This window comes from Sorex fumeus, unplaced genomic scaffold (assembly GCF_029834395.1).
Source record: "Sorex fumeus unplaced genomic scaffold, SorFum_2.1 ptg000069l, whole genome shotgun sequence".
NCBI classification, from domain to species: domain Eukaryota; kingdom Metazoa; phylum Chordata; class Mammalia; order Eulipotyphla; family Soricidae; genus Sorex; species Sorex fumeus.
In genome coordinates this window covers 1,434,817-1,452,069 of record NW_026606126.1, presented here as the reverse complement: position 1 = coordinate 1,452,069, position 17,253 = coordinate 1,434,817, and the positions used below count along the sequence as shown (strand labels likewise).

Sequence of the window (17,253 nt, the reverse complement as noted above, 5' to 3'; positions counted from 1 at the left end):
AGAAATGCCCCTCAAACAAGAAAATTTTAAAAAGAAAAAGGACAGTGTTTTGAGAAAACCTTTAGAATTTGGTATCTTTTTCACTGATCTTAACTCCTAATCTTATATTCAACCTTCTTTTTTTTTTTTTTTTTTTTTTTTTGGCTTTGGGTCACACCTGGCGATGCACAGGGGTTACTCCTGGCTCTGTACTCAGGAATTACTCCTGGCGGTAGCTCAGGGGAACTTATGGGATGTGGAATTGAACCTGGGTCGGCCTTGTGCAAGGCAAACGCCCTACCTGCTGTGCTATCACTCCAGTCCCATTATATTCAACCTTATTAGACCCGAGAGACTATCTTCTTCTAAACTAAATTGAATTATTTTCTTTTTTTTTTTTTTTTTTTGATTTACAGAAACTTGACTTTTTTTTTTTTTTTTTATAATTTATTTATTTATTGAATCACTGTGGGAAAAGTTACAGAGCTTTCGGGTTTAGGTCTCAGTCATGTAGATACCGAACACATTTCCCTTTACCAATACTCATTTTTAACCCCGAACCCCAATAGACCCCCACCTCCCACCCCTCCCAATTCTTATGAGGCAGATGAGTTCTAGTTAATACTCTATCTACTTTGACTAGATAGATTATTTCGATAGAAGATGCACAATTATTGTTTAGAGTTTACGACCCACCCCCCCCCCCCCCCCAATCAGACATGCTGAAACAGCGTTGTGAAATGATTTGCTTTCTAGAACTTGGTTTAAGAATAAAATGATGTCGCGCGGCCGCAATAGCGGCCGCGCGGTTTTGAATTTCTGCTATTTTACTTATTGACCCTGGAAGAATTTCTATTAAAAGTTAGCTAGTTAAGAGATTGATTTCTGTGCCCTGGAGTCGTGGCCGTGCCGGAGAGCCGCTCGTGGGGGGCAGCCGGCGACCTCGGTGGGGCGTGGGGGACGGCCCACAAAGCCCCCCTTCCCATGAGGTCCCCGCCGCTTCCCCGAGCCCGGCTCAAACCCGCTTTCCACAAGGCTCCCGTGCGGCCGCCATCTTTCTTTCCAGAGAGGAGCGGGCGGGCCGGTCAACGCCCTTCCCCCTCCGGGCAGGCTTGGTGGTGCGCATCAACACAAGTCCATTTGCTTTTCTGCTCCAAACGGCTGGTTCTCTGTGCTAAGTCCTTGTGCCTCCGGGGCCGTGGCCGTGCCGGAGAGCCGCTCGTGGGGGGCAGCCGGCGACCTCGGTGGGGCGTGGGGGACGGCCCACAAAGCCCCCCTTCCCATGAGGTCCCCGCCGCTTCCCCGAGCCCGGCTCAAACCCGCTTTCCACAAGGCTCCCGTGCGGCCGCCATCTTTCTTTCCAGAGAGGAACGGGCGGGCTGGTCAACGCCCTTCCCCCTCCGGGCAGGCTTGGTGGTGCGCATCAACACAAGTCCATTTGCTTTTCTGCTCCAAACGGCTGGTTCTCTGTGCTAAGTCCTTGTGCCTCCGGGGCCGTGGCCGTGCCGGAGAGCCGCTCGTGGGGGGCAGCCGGCGACCTCGGTGGGGCGTGGGGGACGGCCCACAAAGCCCCCCTTCCCATGAGGTCCCCGCCGCTTCCCCGAGCCCGGCTCAAACCCGCTTTCCACAAGGCTCCCGTGCGGCCGCCATCTTTCTTTCCCCTAAATTGAATTATTTTCATCAAGTTCTATAATTCCTAGAATGATGGCACTCAAAGGATTCCCTGTTTAAATGGTTTCTAATGTTTAGAACTGTCAAGGATTCGTAAGAATCTGATGAAAAAATGTGGACTCTTCTAATATACATTTTCACATACAACATTTGCATGCAATTATCCTAAGGTTAGGTTTTTGCTTAATTACCCTAAGCTTATGTTTTTTCTCTCCTGAGTGCAGGACAAAAGAAGCTCAGAGGGCAATAGATAGATACCTCATGGGGCAGTCCCTGCCAGAGTTATGGATAACAGGAAATCTAGCATACCAGGCAAAGCTGGCCCAGCAGGCTGAGAGATACTAGCAGATGAGAGATACTAGAGACACTAGAGAAACTAGCAGATACTAGCAGATAGCAGATGGCCGAATTAGTGAAGACAGTAGGGAGGATGGACGTGGAGATGATTTATCTGTTGCATATGAAAGTGTGATGGAATTAGGAGAGCTTCTGGGAGAATACTCAGAGCATTGAGCAGAAAGAAGAAAAGAACAGGGACGAGAAGCTGAAAGTTAATCAGGAATATCAGCAACTGGTTGAGCTAAAGTGAAAGCTAAAGTGTTGTGACATGTTCTGTTTTCTGGACAAACTACCCACATTGCAGAAGCTGACATTAAATCCAGAAATTTTTTTTATGAAAGAAAAGGGGAAAGCCACAGTTACTGGGCTGAATTTTCCACAGGAAATGACAAGGAAAAAAGCAGTGGGGAGCATAGTGGTTTATAAAATGGCTAGTGATGTTTCTTTGCCTTTTATTGTTGGGGGGAAGTCACACCTGGTGGTGCTCAGTGTTTACTCTTGGTTTTGGGTTCAGGGATAACTCCTCAGGCTCAGTAAACCACATGGGATGGGGTTCAAGGGTCAAACCTGGGTCAGCCACATGCACGACACTATCACTCCAGGACCACTATTGTTGAGGGCTCCACACGTTGTCAAATTTCAGTGAAGTTTGTATAGATGCGTTCAATTCTCTTATCTTTAACCCCCAGTGTTTCCATAGTCTACTGAAAACTTTGTTTGGACGCCCACTCTCAGCTGTGCTCAGGGCTTACTCCTGGCTCTGCTCTGGGATCACTCCTGGCAGGCCTGGGGAACCAAATCCAAATGTGGTGCTGAGTATCAAACCCAGGTCATCTGTGTGCAAAGGCAAGCTCCCTACCAAATGGACTGTCTGTCCTGCCCCTGTGAAATTCTTTATTTCCCCAAAGGTGCCTGTAGGTTGGCTAAAGCAGATTTTGATAAGAGAGATAAATGAGGAGAAGAGATGAAGATGAAGAGAGTGGTGAGGACTCAGTCACCATGAGACTGTTCACATGGTAGTTTGACACTCTGTACTCCAGACCTGAGGGGGATGGTGCAGAGCAGAGAGGCTGAAGGAGGCAGAAGATGGAACTTGTAAGACAAAAGGAAGCAACAAAAGAAAATGTCTCTGGCCACCCTTCCTCCCCTTTTGATGCCCTTGGAAATTCTATTGTCCCTTAGAACCACCAAGTGTGTCCTCAGCATCTGAACTTAAACAAAGGCTCCTGTCCAGTTTGAAAACACATTTAAAAATTTTCCCCCATAGTTTCAGAAATGCAAGAATGAATCTCTGTGTACTGGTCCCAGAATTTCAGTTCTTTGAATCACAAATGGAGCTGAAGTTGGTGGCCTCGGGTGGCTGTTGTGAGGTGTGTGGGAGAGAGACCACAACTTTCCTGATCCACTGCTCTCCTGAGGCTGGCTGGAAGGCAAGGACTGATGACTCCCTGTAGGGCACCGCCCTGAGTCTTGCCTGCCGTGCTCTGTAGCATCAAGCCACACCTGACGTCACTTGTTCTTCCTGGCACAAGGGTTAATACCCCTTGATATCTCAGGGCTCAAGGACTCAGGCAGGTGCAAGGAATTGCTCTCTGCAGGAAGGGGAAGTCAGTCCCAGCCTTGGCCAGGCCTGTGGGTCCTTGTCTTTCTCATGGAAAAGAATCTCAGGAGGAGTTGAGCAGGTAAAATAGGTGGGTTTTTTTTTTTTTTTTGGTCTTGTTTTGTTTTTGTTTTTGCCACACCTGGCAATGCTCAGATTTCTCCTGGCTCTGCGCTCAGAAATCATTCCTGACAGTGCTTGGGGCACCATATGGGATGCCGAGGATTGAACCTGGGTCAGCTGAGTGCAGCACAAGCACCCTACCCACTGTGCTATTTCCCTAGCTTGTAAATCAGCTTTGACTTAGAGATCTTTTGAAGAGGGAAAGGAGAGAGAGAACATCTCAAGAGGGTAGGTGTTGGCGCCATGTGCTATGGGCACTCTGCCACAGGCAGCATGGCCCTGGCAAGGCGTGCGCCTCTCCCCAAATTGCCATCCCCATGCCCGTACTAGGATGGCTGCCAAGAGGGAGTTAGGGACAGCTGATGGACGTCGTTTCTTTTCTTTTCTTTTCTTCTTTTTTTTTGAGTCATCGTGAGATACAGAGTTACAAAGCTGATCATGGTTAGGGTTCAGTCACAGTGTTCCAACAGCCATCCCTTCACTAGTTTATATTTCCCACCACCAATGTCCCCAGTTTCCCTCCCCCTCCCTCCAGCCTGTCTCTCCCTCCCTCCCCCTATAGGGCATTGTTCAGACCCAGACTCTGCTCTCAGGAACTCTGACACCTTTTCTCTCAGGAGGCTTCTTAAACTTGCCATTTTGCGTCTCAACGGTTTTCTGGGCTCCAGAAAAGGGTCCTTTGTGTTAAAAGTCTCCATGACTTGGGTTAGCTCAGGTTTCAGATGTTGTTTACCCCAAAACATAAGGACCCCATCTACCTGCCTACAACAGGTGGCTTAGGTTACAGACAGTGTTTTCCCCAACATTCATTGCTAAGATCCCCTATATTCCTACAGCATATGTGGATAACCTCCCATAGGTTATCCTCATATGGGTATTATTTTTCTAGTAGTTTAAATTGAGTTTTAAACTAAAGTTTAATTTTGAACTAATATTTAAAATTGTTGTGATGGAGCGATAGCACATCGGGTAGGGTGTTTGCCTTGCATGCGTCCGACCTGAGTTCGATTCCTCCATCCCTCTCGAAGAGCCTGGCAAGCTATCGAGAGTATCCCTCCCACACAGCAGAGCCTGGCAAGCTCCCCATGGCGTATTCGATATGTCAAAAACAGTAACAACAAGTCTCACAATGTAGACGTTACTGGTGCCCGCTCGAGCAAATGGATGAACAACAGGAGGACAGTGCTACAGACATTTAAAATTGTGTGTTACCTTGAAGTGGTTAAAGGTTTTGGGGTAAGTTTGTTCTGAAATGTTTTCTTATGAAAAGTGTTTTAAACTGCTGAGAGACTGCTGCTAAGAACATTGGTGCTGGATATGATGTTGGTGGGCCCCACGGGTGATTTATGTGAAGTGGGGAGGAGAGAGATGGTCACTTTCTCCCGATCCGCTTCTGCCATCTGGGACCCAGGGTTCCTGGGTTCTTGTCTCACCTCTCAGAAAGGAATTTTAGGAGTAGATTTTTGAAGGTGTGTGTGTGTGTGTGTGTGGAGAGAGAGAGAGAGAGAGAGAGAGAGAGAGAGAGAGAGAGAGAGAGAGAGAAGAGAGAAGAGAGAAGATAAAGTTGGCAAAACCCTCCATGACATTGAAGCTAATGGTATCTTCAAAGATGCCACGCCACTGGCCAAGCAAGTGAAAACAGAGATAGATAAATGGGACTATCTTAAACTAAGAAGCTTCTGCACCTCCAAAGAAACAGTGACCAAAATACAAAGACAGTGAAATGGTATCACCCTGCCGCACCCCTCTCTTGACATCAACGATCACTTCTTTGTAGAATGATGAGATCCTGGTAGTGAATCCGCAATACAGCTCATGGAGGATCTTGATGTATTGGGCTTGAATGCCCTGATTGGCTAGGGCTTCAATGACCGCTTCCGTCTCAACAGAATCAAAGGCCTTCTTTAAATCAATGAACATTAGACAGAGCGGCATCTGTCTGGGCCGGGTGCTGTTCATTTCTTTACTGACAAAATGGCGTGTCGGATTTCGGAAGGGAGAACATTGGGAACAACATATCCATCCTGTGGAATTTGGTATGTCAGCAAGTGGACATGGCTATCGAAGAGATTTGAGTAGAAGTCATGGATAGTCTTCTCCATTGCCATTCTGGAAGATGTGATAGATCCATCAGGACGTCGGAGGGCAGTCATCTTGGTCTTGTAGTTGGTGAAGGACAGGCGGGCATTACGAATACTTTTCCTGGCTTCTGCCACATGTACCAGCACTTCTGCTCTTCTCTATTTGAGGTCTTCCTTGATCGCATCTCTGCACTGCTTTGAGAGCTCGGATGTTAGCTTGCGGTTGCCTGAGGCATGCGCCAAACCACGTTGGCGAATAAGCTCAAGAGTTTTCAAAGACAGGCATTTTTTTGTGTTTATCTCTCTCTTGGCGTTCCTTGCACAATCATGGAGGTGCTGAACCAATCGATCATATTCCTCATCAATGTTGTCAACAATGGCATCTTCCCATGTTGCCGCAATAGTACCAAAGAGCTCCCTGTTGGTGGTCGTTCTGGGAGTTCTCTTTTTAAACTTTGCAGCCCTTTCTCCCCATTCTGTGAAGTAGAATTTTGCACGAAGGAGACAATGGTCCGATCCCGTTTGGAATTTTGGAACAACAGTGACATCAGTCAGGCAAAACCGTCGATTGAATATGATGTGGTCTATTTCGTTGTGGAATCGTCCACCGGGAGACTCCCATGTCCAACGTTTAGATTCGGCCTTCTGGAACTGTGAGTTACTATGGATGGCCTTGGTCGACATGATGAACTCAGACAGTCTCTCACCCTGTTCATTCCATTCTTGGCCATGGTCCCGATGTGAAATTCTTCGGCTGATCTTCTCGGTCCTATCTTGGCATTAAAATCACCCACAATGATCTTGTAAAAGGTGTGGTCTTCTTTATAGAACTTCTCCAGCTCCATGTAGAACTTCTCAATTTCTCCTTCATCATAATGAGATGTTGGTGCGTAGACAACGAAGATAGAAACTGCCGGCAGTGAGCCACATCTATTCAAATGTAAACGTCTGATTCGGGTTATTAGGCATTTGAATGAATCAATTGCTCATGGCCAAGTTTGTGTTGACAAGGACACTGACGCCTCTTTTATGGCATGTTCCGAGGAACAATTCTTCTCCAGTGTCGAAAACGGCATGATGAGATTGGTGCCTTCTTGTCTCGGTCAGACCAATGACGTCGTACTTGATCATTCGAGCTTGTACCATCAGGTCCTCGATGGATGCATCTGATGCTAGCGTACGTGCATTGAAAGTACAGACGATCATTTTTGTCTTCCTTCGTTGTGGCAACCTAGTTCGGCCTTGAGATTTTATCGACCTCTCCTTTCTCTCTATGGTGAAAAATAAAAATAAATTGATAAAAATTAAGCAAAATGCAGAATTTTGTTTTTGAAAATGTCCCTCAATGTTGGGAGAGAGAGCTGAAGTAAGGCACAAGCCTAGCATATGTGAGGTACTAGTCTTTATCCCTGGCACTGAATGAGCTTCCCTCTCTGATTGAAATAGTAAGGAATCGACAACTTACCAGTGGTAACAGACTCTGAGAACTGGAGACTGAATTCAACCTACTGAGGTAGTGGGTAGGGGGAGAGCTTGCGACTTTGGTGGAGGGACAGTGACATTCTGGTGGTAGTTGTATGTCTTTTTTTTTTTTATTAATGAGACACCATGAGGTACAGTTGTAGACTTACAAATTTTTGTGCTTGGGTTTCAATTATACAATGATCAAATACCCATCCCTCTACCAGTGCCCATTTCCCACCACCACGAATCCCAGTATCCCTCCCACCCCCCCATCCTCCCCATCCCACCCTGCCTCTGTGGCAATAGTTGTATGTCTTTGGAGAGTCACAGACCTGAAACCCTACTAACTATTATAAGTCACAGTTCCTAAATAAAAAATGACAAAAATGTCCTTTTGAAGATAGAGAGCAAGATGTTTATGTGAGTCGCCATGATCCTCCCTTGCCCACCCATCTGAAACTCTCTCACCTCAAAAAGGAGCATATTTATTTTTAGGCATCCGTGTTAAGAATTCCCTTTCAGGGGCCAGGGCTACAGTATAGCGGGTAGGGCACTCCATAGGATGAAGCCAATCTGGGTTTGATCCCCCAACACCACATAGGGTCCCTTGAGACCTGCCAGGAGTGATTCTTGAGCACAGAGGCAGGGTAACATCTGAGAACCACCAGGTGTGGCCCAACTCCTCTCCTCCCACATTCCTTTTCACCCAGCTGGAAAGAGAGTACAGAGGGAAAGGCATTTGCTTTGCCTGTAACCAACTGGGCTTCAATCCCTGGCATCACATATGGTCTCCAGAGTGATCTTTGTGCATAAAGCCAGGAGGAAGCCCTGAGCACAGTCAGCTCTTGTCTCAAAACAAATCACTATCATGATCACGATCATCCTGTTGTTCGTTGATTGCCTCAAGCAGGCCCCAGTAACGTCTCCTTCGTCCTAGCCCAGAGATTTTAAAAAGTGCCATATTCAAGGCTCTTTCAGGGTTAGGAGAATGAGACCCATCATTGTTACTGGTATTTGGCATATTGGGTACACCACGGGGAGTTTGCCAGACTCTGCCGTGTGGGCAGGTTACATTCGGTAGCCTGCCAGGTTGTCCAAAGTAAGACTGAGACAATAAGATGTTGCTTCCGGGAGATGGGTTTTATAGTCTCTGGGTCTTGGCCGTTGATGGGATTACATAGCACCAGGGGGCCAGTTGGTGGGTGTGACCCCTGCCTATTGGAAGATGGAGGATCTGGGTGGAGGATGCTCAGCCCCGATCCAAGCAGGCTTGGAGATCTCAGCCCCAGGACCTGCATGCCTTTGTTCCTCTGCCGGTACCTTCATGCTTGTGGAGAGTTGTCTCAGCATGGTTGTGGCTGGTTCTGGAGGTCTTCGGCTGCCAGAGCTCTGCTCGGGGCGGGGAGGGAAACTCAACCTGACCCCTCCAAGGGCCCCCGGCGAGGACAGCCAGGCGCGGGGACAGGAGACTCTGCCCTGTTCTCTTTCGGGAGCTGGGTTTTATAGTCTCTAGGTCTTGGCCATTGATGACAGTGGAACAAAGGCATGAGGGTCCCGGAGCTGAGATCTCCAAAACAAATCAACAATGACAAAAAAAAACCCCCAAAAAACAAAAAAACTCCTTTCTCTTCTAAACAATGATCTCATTTTTTTCTTTTAAAAAATGTGACTTTAAATTTTTTTGAATTGAGGAATCATTGTTTACAACAGTGATGGATTATTTTATACTTGCAGATTACTGCACAAATACCCTGCAGTGCTTTGTCACCCCTCCACCATTTTCCCACTATCTCTCCCCCGCCCCATCTCAGTTCCTATGTTGATCATGTCAGGATTTGCTCTCATTGGTGCACGTTTAATTCTTTACTTTATACTTTGCATATGAGTGAGATCACCTGGCATTTATTTTTCACTTTCTGATTCAGTGTTGCTCAGCATGATACTTTCTAATTTTAAGTTGCTGCAAACTGTAGAATTTCATCTTTTCTCACAGCTGAGTTGGGCACTTGGGTTGTTTCCAGCTCTTGACCATTTTAAGTAATGCTGCAATGACAATGAACATAGATGTGTATTTATCTTTTTGGATTAATGTTTCTGCCTACTTGATGAAGATTCATATGATCATATGGAAGTCCTATGCAGTATGTGGTGGGTCTCCAAATTATTTTCTTAAGAAGCTGAATCACCTGACAGTCCCACCAATAGAGAAAGTGAATATCTTTTTTACCACATCCCCACCAGTACTGTTTCTGTTCTTTTTCATATGAACCATTCTCACTGCTGTTAGGTAATACTTCATTGTCATTTTGATTTGCATTTACCTAATATTCAGGAATGAATGAACTTTTGTTGTTGTTTTGGGGCCAAAACTGGCTGTGCTTAGGGCTTACTCCTGGTTCAGCTTAAGGATCACTCATGGTCAGTACTATATAAGGTTCTGGGGAACAAACTGGGTGGCCATATGTAAGGGAAATCCCCAACCTGCTGTATTATTGCTTTGGCCCCACAATGAACATTTTTTCATGTGCCTACTGGCCATCTTTATATAATCTTTGACATAGCAGATATTATGAAAAAAAAACACCAAAAAACCAATTTCAGGCCATTATTCCTGAAGAACATAGATATATATGCCTTGCCTTTTTCCTCACCCAAAATAGCAAGTGACCACTTTTTGTAATTAATTTGTTATTGAGTGAGAAATAATCTTTGAAGATTCATTTTCCTTTAAAGTTACAGAACATTTTATGTAATTGGAAGAAACTATATTTTAACTTTGTCAGATGCCCTTAATCATGAAAATGGACTGATAAAAGTACTTTAAAGAGCCTTCATTTTACATAAAAACTCTGTCATAATTGGGCATTCATAAAGTTTGCATATTTCCTTTGCATATGTATCTTATTATCTCATTCTTACTTTGGACAAACTGGCAGGCTACTGAATGTAACTTGCCCACACAGCAGAGTCTGGCACACTCCCTGTGGCGTACCCAATATGCCAAATACCAGTAACAATAATGAGTCTCATTCTCCTAACCCTGAAAGAGCCTTGAATATGGCACTTTTTAAAAATCTTAGTGCTAGGACGAAGGAGATGCTACTGGGGGGCCTGCTTGAGGCAATTGACGAACAACAGGATGATCATGATCGTGATAGCAGATATTATGAAAAAAAATTTCAGGCCATTATTCCTGAAGAACATAGATGCGAAGATACTCAAAAAAATTTCAGTGAGTCAGGGCTGGAGCTAGAGTACAGCGGGTAAGTCACTTTTCTTGCATCTGGCTAACCCAGGTTTGATCCCTGGCACCCATCATGTTCCCCTGAGCCCTACCATAAGTAATCTCTGAACACTGAGTCAGGAGTAAGCCCTGAGCACCATGGGGCGTGATCCAAAAGTCAAAATAAATTTCAGTGAATCAAATACAGCAATACATTACACTCACTATACACCATGATCAAGTGGAATTTATTTCACAGATGCAAAGGTGGTTCTATATTCGCAGTTCAATGACCATGGTATATCATTTAATAAAGGACAAAAAACATATGATCATCTCTATAGATGTAGATAAAGTATTCAATAAGATTCACCACCCATTCATGATGAAAACCCTCAACAAAATGGCAATTGAAGGAACTTATCTCAATTTTGTAAATGCCACATACAACAAACCCATAGCTAACCTTGTCCTCAATGGGGCAAAACTGAAACTGTTTCCTCTAAGACTACGTACAGATTTTGAACATATAATGCCATTCCATTTTGTCTCACATGGCTTCTGCTGAGAAGTCAAAATAATTTTATCTAGATTTTCTTGTATCTAATTCACATCCCAATATGCTGTGCTATCCTATTCTCATATTTGTGACTATTGAATACTTCCTAAACCACTGACTGAGTCACCTTTCCAGACTTCCTTTTTTTTTTTAACCTTTCTTTCTCTTTTTTCATTTTTGGGCCACACCCAGCGGTAACACCTGCTCTGCACTCAGGAATTACTTCTTGCTGTGCTCAGGGAATCATGTGGGGTCCCAAAAAGATTGAACCTGGGTCGGCTGTGTGAAAGGCAAATGCCCTAACCACTGTAATGTTGATCCTCCTTCTCCAGACTTTTCTTGATAGGCTTCACAAACAGTTGGACTGTCCTGATGAGTTCAACACATGAAGTGGCAACAGAATTTGAACTCACAACTTCGCACTTCCCTTAAGACATTGAACTTTTGGGGCTGGAACAATAGGACAGTGGGTAGGTCACCTGACTTACAAGTAATCCCTGAGTGTAAAGCCAGGAGTAAGCCCTGAGCATTTCCAGGTGTGGCCCCAAAACAAAACAAACGAGAGAGAGAGAGAAAGAGAGAGAGAGAGAGAGAGAGAGAGAGAGAGACAAAGACATTGAGCTTTTTTCGGTCCCCAACATCTTGTATGATACATTTTTAAATGTATTATATATCTTATATAATCTTATATAACATCATATACTATGATATATTTGTTACGAATAAGGAACTAATATTGCTACTTTACCATTAACTAAGGCCTGGAGCGATAGCACAGCAGGTAAGGTGTTTGCCTTGCATGCAGCCGACATGGCCGACCTGGGTTCAATACCTCCGCCCCTCTTGGAGAGCCCGGCAAGCTAACGAGAGTATCTCGCCCGCACGGCAAAGCCTGGCAAGCTACCCCAGTTGTATTCAATATGCCAAACAGTAACAACAAGTCTCACAATTTGTTGTGAGATGTTACTAGTGACCGCTCGAGCAAATCGATGAACAATGGGACAGTGTTACAGTGCTACAGCCCTACCATTAACTAAACTTCACACTTTGAGATTTCATTCATTGTCCCGTAGTGTCCTTTTTCTGTTCCAAAATTCTATTCAGAAAATCACATTATATCATATCTCTTAAAATTCCTTAGCTCTGTTTTATGTCCTTTTGTCACTTTGGTGTGGTCCCAAAACACAAATTTCTATTATTTGAACAATTCTTTTAATAATTAGATAATCTGTGACATTCTTATACCTTTTTTTGGTACTTGTACTTGTATTGTCTTCATTCTGGATTCTGCCATTTCTCTAAGGTTCCTTTTTATGAGAAAGGAACCATGGCTGGCTACTAGTTACTCTCCTTAATACTGGGATGTCATTCAGACCCTTTCTGCTGTCTGTATTTGAAGTTAAGAAAAATACCTTCTGAAGACAACTACATATAGTGACCTCAGTTGATCAAAAAATAAAGAGTGGAAGAAAGAAGAAAGAAGAGGGATGAGGGAAAAAAGAAAGAATGGAGGAAGAAATAAGCCTTTGTCAGGTGTTGGGAGGATCCTCCTAGGAAGGGAGATGCATGCTGAAAGTAGACTATAGACCGAACATGATTGCCACTCAATGCCTCTTTTGCAAACCACAGCACCCGAAAGGAGAGAGAGAACAAAAGGGAATGCCCTGCCACAGAGGTAGGGTGGGGTGGGGGGGATGGAGGGTGTGAGGGATACTGTGATCAGTGGTGGTGGAGAATGGGTACTGGTGGACGGATGGGTACTCAATCATTGTATAACTGAAACCCAAGCACAAAAATTTGTAAGTCTACAACTGTACCTCATGGTGTTTGACTAATAAAAATTTTAAAAAAGCCAATGTAACTAAAAAAATAAGCCTTTGTATAGGCTTTGTACAGACTGAAAGAGGCTACACATTTAAAAAAATTCGAACAGCAATTAGAGTGGAAGGCTAAAAAATATCTTTGAAAGGTGTTGGGGAACAGTTTTCCCCCCAACGGTGCCCAGACACGTTGCACACTGGACCCGGATAGATGTGGGGCAAAGGATTATGGACACACGGAGAAACACCCTCTGGGAACAGCTGATGGCTGTTCACCTTATTGCCAAATACACACATATTTTATAGAGGCTTACAAGAAAGTTCAATCACATGAAGTTCAGCATTATTGGCCTATCACCACTCCTTCTCTGCTATACCCCGGTCCAATCCCAGTCAATGATAGATGCTGCAGTTAGGATGACTTACTAAGTGTAAGTAACAGTTTCTGTGTCTAGGGCTCATGTGATTAGGAGGTCAAGTGAGGCTCAAGGCCGAACACCCAGTGCTGACACCCTGTTCTTGTCAACTGTGCCCAGATTTTCCCTCTTGTGAGGCTTTGCTTCTGAGCCACTTTGCAAGGTCAGGTCTTATCTGCACCAGTGTCTGTCATCCTGCTCCACAAAAGGGCTATGAAAATGTGTTAAAGTGAAATAGGAAGATTATTAACCACGAAAAAATGCTATAGGAATTAGAGAAAAAATATTAAAAACTCAAAGAAGAATGTATTAATAGGCAGAGGATGGTCTTTTGGGGGTGGAGGGTGGTGTTGAGTTCGAGGACACTCAGAAAACGTTGGCAGAAAGTAGACATTCTGGTTGAATGAATGGTGTTAAAATATTTTTTAAATGAAACCCTACTGTTACTAATACTATAATTATGGTGCCTTGAGAAAAAAAAAGTATTTTCCAACACATTTTTTGTTGGAGAATGCAAATTTCAAGGTCTTATTTAAAAAGCTTTGGTTTGGGTCACATCTGGTGGTGCCCAGGGATTACTTCTGAATGTGTTCAGGGATCACTTCCAGAGGTGTTGGGTGTGAGAATGTGGTGAGGGGTGTGTGGGGGGGGAGGGAGTTGGAGGAACGAAATCCTAGGTTGACTGCCGGCAGATCAGCGAGTTACCATTTTGTGCTCTCTGATGCCAAATTTCAAGATTTTATAAAATGCTACAGTGACCATATACAAAGATTTAAAAGAAACAGGAAAATATTCTCTTGGATAAAGGGAAATAGTTCTAGAAGAAAGGATGATGATGCAAGAAGAAATGTTGAGCAAAGAAAAGGACAAATTTAAATACTTATTAAAATGATTCATAGATTTATTTATTTAGTTTCTTGAGCCACATCTGGTGATGTGCAGTGGTTACTCCTGGCTCTGCACGCAGGAATTACTCCTGGTGGTGGTCGGGGAACATATGGGATGCCAGGAGGCATAATACCACTGTACCATCTCTCTAGTCCCTGATTTGTGGATTTAAATGCTTGATAACATTTTGCTTTAGTAACTTCAAGTTAAAAGGCAGTTAAGTTTCTTCAAATGGCAGGAAAAGAGAAGAACTCTGGAGCTAGAATCTCAGAATTATGTCAGCTCTGCCATTTACTAGCAGGGTAGCCTACACTGTAGCACTGTCCTCCCGTTGTTCATCGATTTGCTCAAGCAGGCACCAGTAACGTCTCACAACAAATTATGAGTCTTGCTGTTACTGTTTTTGGCATATCAAATAAGTCACGGGGAGCTTGCTAGGCTTCGCTGGGTGGGCAAGATGCTCTTGGCAGCTTACTGGGTTCTCTGAAAAGTTTAGAAGTATCAAACCCAGGTTTGTCGTGTGCAAGGCAAACGCCTTACCTGCTGTGCTATCGCTCCAGCCTAGCAGGGTAACCTTGAGCAATTAACTTACCAGTGTTGAACCCTCCAGTATACCCTGGACAACAGAAATAATGCTAGGATTGATGTATTAAACTGATCTATTAAATGTAAAGTCACCTAGAGTTATGTCTAAATAAAAGCTAAGTTGAATCATAACCTCAAACTTCAAAAAACAGTGTAAGAGGGAAAATATAGAGAAAAACATATCCAAAAGAAATCAGGAAGGGATAGAAAATATAGAAATGCAGCAAATAGTACAACACGAGAGCCAAACAAAATATAGCAGTAATAGAGTGCAATATAAAATAATGCAACAACATGTGTGGGCCACGATCATCAGTTTAACAAGTTTTGGGGTCCAGAACCACAGTCCAACAGGTAGGTATCACAAGGCCAACCCTGAGCGCCACTGGCTGTGACTCAAGAAGAAAAACAAAAAGACGAAGTTTGACTGAATTTTTAAAGAACATGGTAGTAGGATGTTTGTCAGAGACATCACAAACGTGATGAGAAAATAAAACGTGTGAGCAAGTGGTCAGAAGCTTCGAATGGCCTTCTGCGCCACTTCCCTTTCCGGCCTGGCTGCTGCAGTCCACTCCGACATCTCCAGCTTGTACAGTCAATGCCCTTCCCGCGACCTCTCCAGATCGAGCAGTCAGCCCCCTTCCCGGGACCTCTCCAACGTGCGCAGTCGGCCCCCTTCCCGGGACCTCTCCAACGTGCGCAGTCGGCCCCCTTCCGGGTACCTCCTGCAGGATGCTCAGAGGGAGCGCCCCGGCGACGTCACCCGCACGCCCTCCGCCGAGGCCACGTGGCGCCCGGGGCGGGGTGGGCACGGGCGCCTCGCTCATTGGCTGTCGGGCCGCCTTGCGATTGGCGGGGAGCGCGCGCGTCACGCCAGCTATAAAAGAAGGCTTGTGACGCAGGCGCGCGCGCATTGGCTCCCGGCGTCGCGCATCCCGCCGCGCTGCTCCGCGACCGGCAGCCCCATCCCTGCTCGCAGCGTCTCCCCAGCCAGCTCGTCGCCGCCGCGGGACCGGCTGTATGATTAGGCCACCGCCTTTCATGAGTGGACGCAGCCCTTCCCGTGGTGTTCTCGGCCGCGCCTTTATGGAGTTTCTGAAGGGCCCGGGCGACTACTGCCAGGCCCAGCACGACCGTGACGCGGACGAGTGAGCGGGGTCGCCCGCCGACACGGAGCCCCGGGAGCTGTCCCGTATGCGCGAGTGCTGACTGAGCCCCCGAGAGCGTGGCCCTGCATGGGGTAGCCCCTGCGCCGCGCCCACGGCAGCCCGCCTCCGCCTCGTCCCCTCCGCCTGGGCACGGCTAGTGCGCCGGGGACTCTCACCGCTCCCCGGACTGCGCCCCGGCGAGTCCGGCTCTGCGCCCCGGCGGGCCTGCACTGCGCTCCGTCGCGCCCGGCTCCGCGCCCCGTCTGGCCCGGCTCTACGCCCCGGCGGGCCCGCACTGCGCCCCGGCGGGCCCGGACTGCGCCCCATCGGGCAAGGCCAGCGCGCCGGGGACCCGGACTGCGCCCCGTCGGACCCGGCTCTGCGCCCCGTCTGGCCCGGACTGCGCCCCTTGGGGCCCGGTTCTGCGTCCCGGCGCGCCCGGCTCTGCGGCCCGTCGGCGTGTCTGCACCCGTAGACCGAGGGAGCACCTGCAGCCCCGGGGGCCCGGCATGGCCCCGATGAGCCGCCCCGCGCCCGTGGAGGTGGCTTACAGGAACATGCGCTTCCTCATCACGCACAGCCCCACCAGCGGCACCCTGCACCGGTTCATCGCCGAGCTGAAGACGCACGGCGTCACCACCATCGTGCGAGTCTGCGAGGCCACGTACGACACCGCGCTGGTGGAGAAGGAGGGTATTCAGGTCCTGGACTGGCCGTTCGACGATGGGTCGTCGCCGTCCACGCAGATCGTGGACGACTGGCTGCGTCTTGTGAACGCGAAGTTCCGCGAAGAGCCGGGCTGCTGCATTGCCGTGCACTGCACCGCAGGGCTGGGGAGAACGCCTGTGCTGGTTGCCCTGGCACTGATTGAAGGTGGGATGAAAAATGAAGATGCGGTGCAGTTAATACGACAAAAGCGGCGTGGGGCATTCAACAGCAAGCAACTCCTGTATTTGGAGAAGTACCGTTCCAAAATGCGGCTGCGCTTCAAGCACTCCAATGGCCATAAGAATAACTGCTGTGTTCAATAAAACTAGGCTAATGGTATTGCCTTGGAAGTGGAACTTGAGGCAGAAATTACTTCTTTCTCGTACGCCACATGTAGTCTTAATGAATAACAAGTCTAATGAAGCCTTTAGAAAATACTGATAAGCTTCAAGTTTGTATCTTCTGTGTTTGGCGTACTAGTGCCCATACCAGAAACAGTATTGAGAAATGGAGAGCTTAGGCGCCACATACCCAGCCCCATGCTTATATATTTTTAGTGCTATAAAGAATTAAAATCTTAGGAATTATGAACAGCATTGTAAGCCATATTTGCTTTATTCCTTCAGCCATTGTTTGTTCGCTTCCCCAT

At 46.5% G+C, this 17,253-nt stretch overlaps 1 protein-coding gene across 3 annotated transcripts; it reads left to right on the top strand.

Annotated features, from left to right (window-relative positions):
- The first annotated feature begins 16,405 nt into the window (after positions 1–16,405).
- LOC130036917 (protein tyrosine phosphatase type IVA 1-like) lies at positions 16,406–16,927 on the top strand. 3 transcript variants are annotated; one of them, XM_056128842.1, is made up of 2 exons: positions 16,406–16,741; positions 16,799–16,927. In XM_056128842.1, exons 1-2 carry the CDS (start codon positions 16,406–16,408, stop codon positions 16,925–16,927), a joined length of 465 nt encoding a protein of 154 aa, XP_055984817.1. The 3 variants fall into 3 exon arrangements, with proteins under 3 accessions (XP_055984817.1, XP_055984816.1, XP_055984818.1); XM_056128843.1 differs by having other exon boundaries at positions 16,415–16,507; positions 16,586–16,927; XM_056128841.1 differs by having other exon boundaries at positions 16,406–16,927.
- Positions 16,928–17,253: the final 326 nt, after the last annotated feature.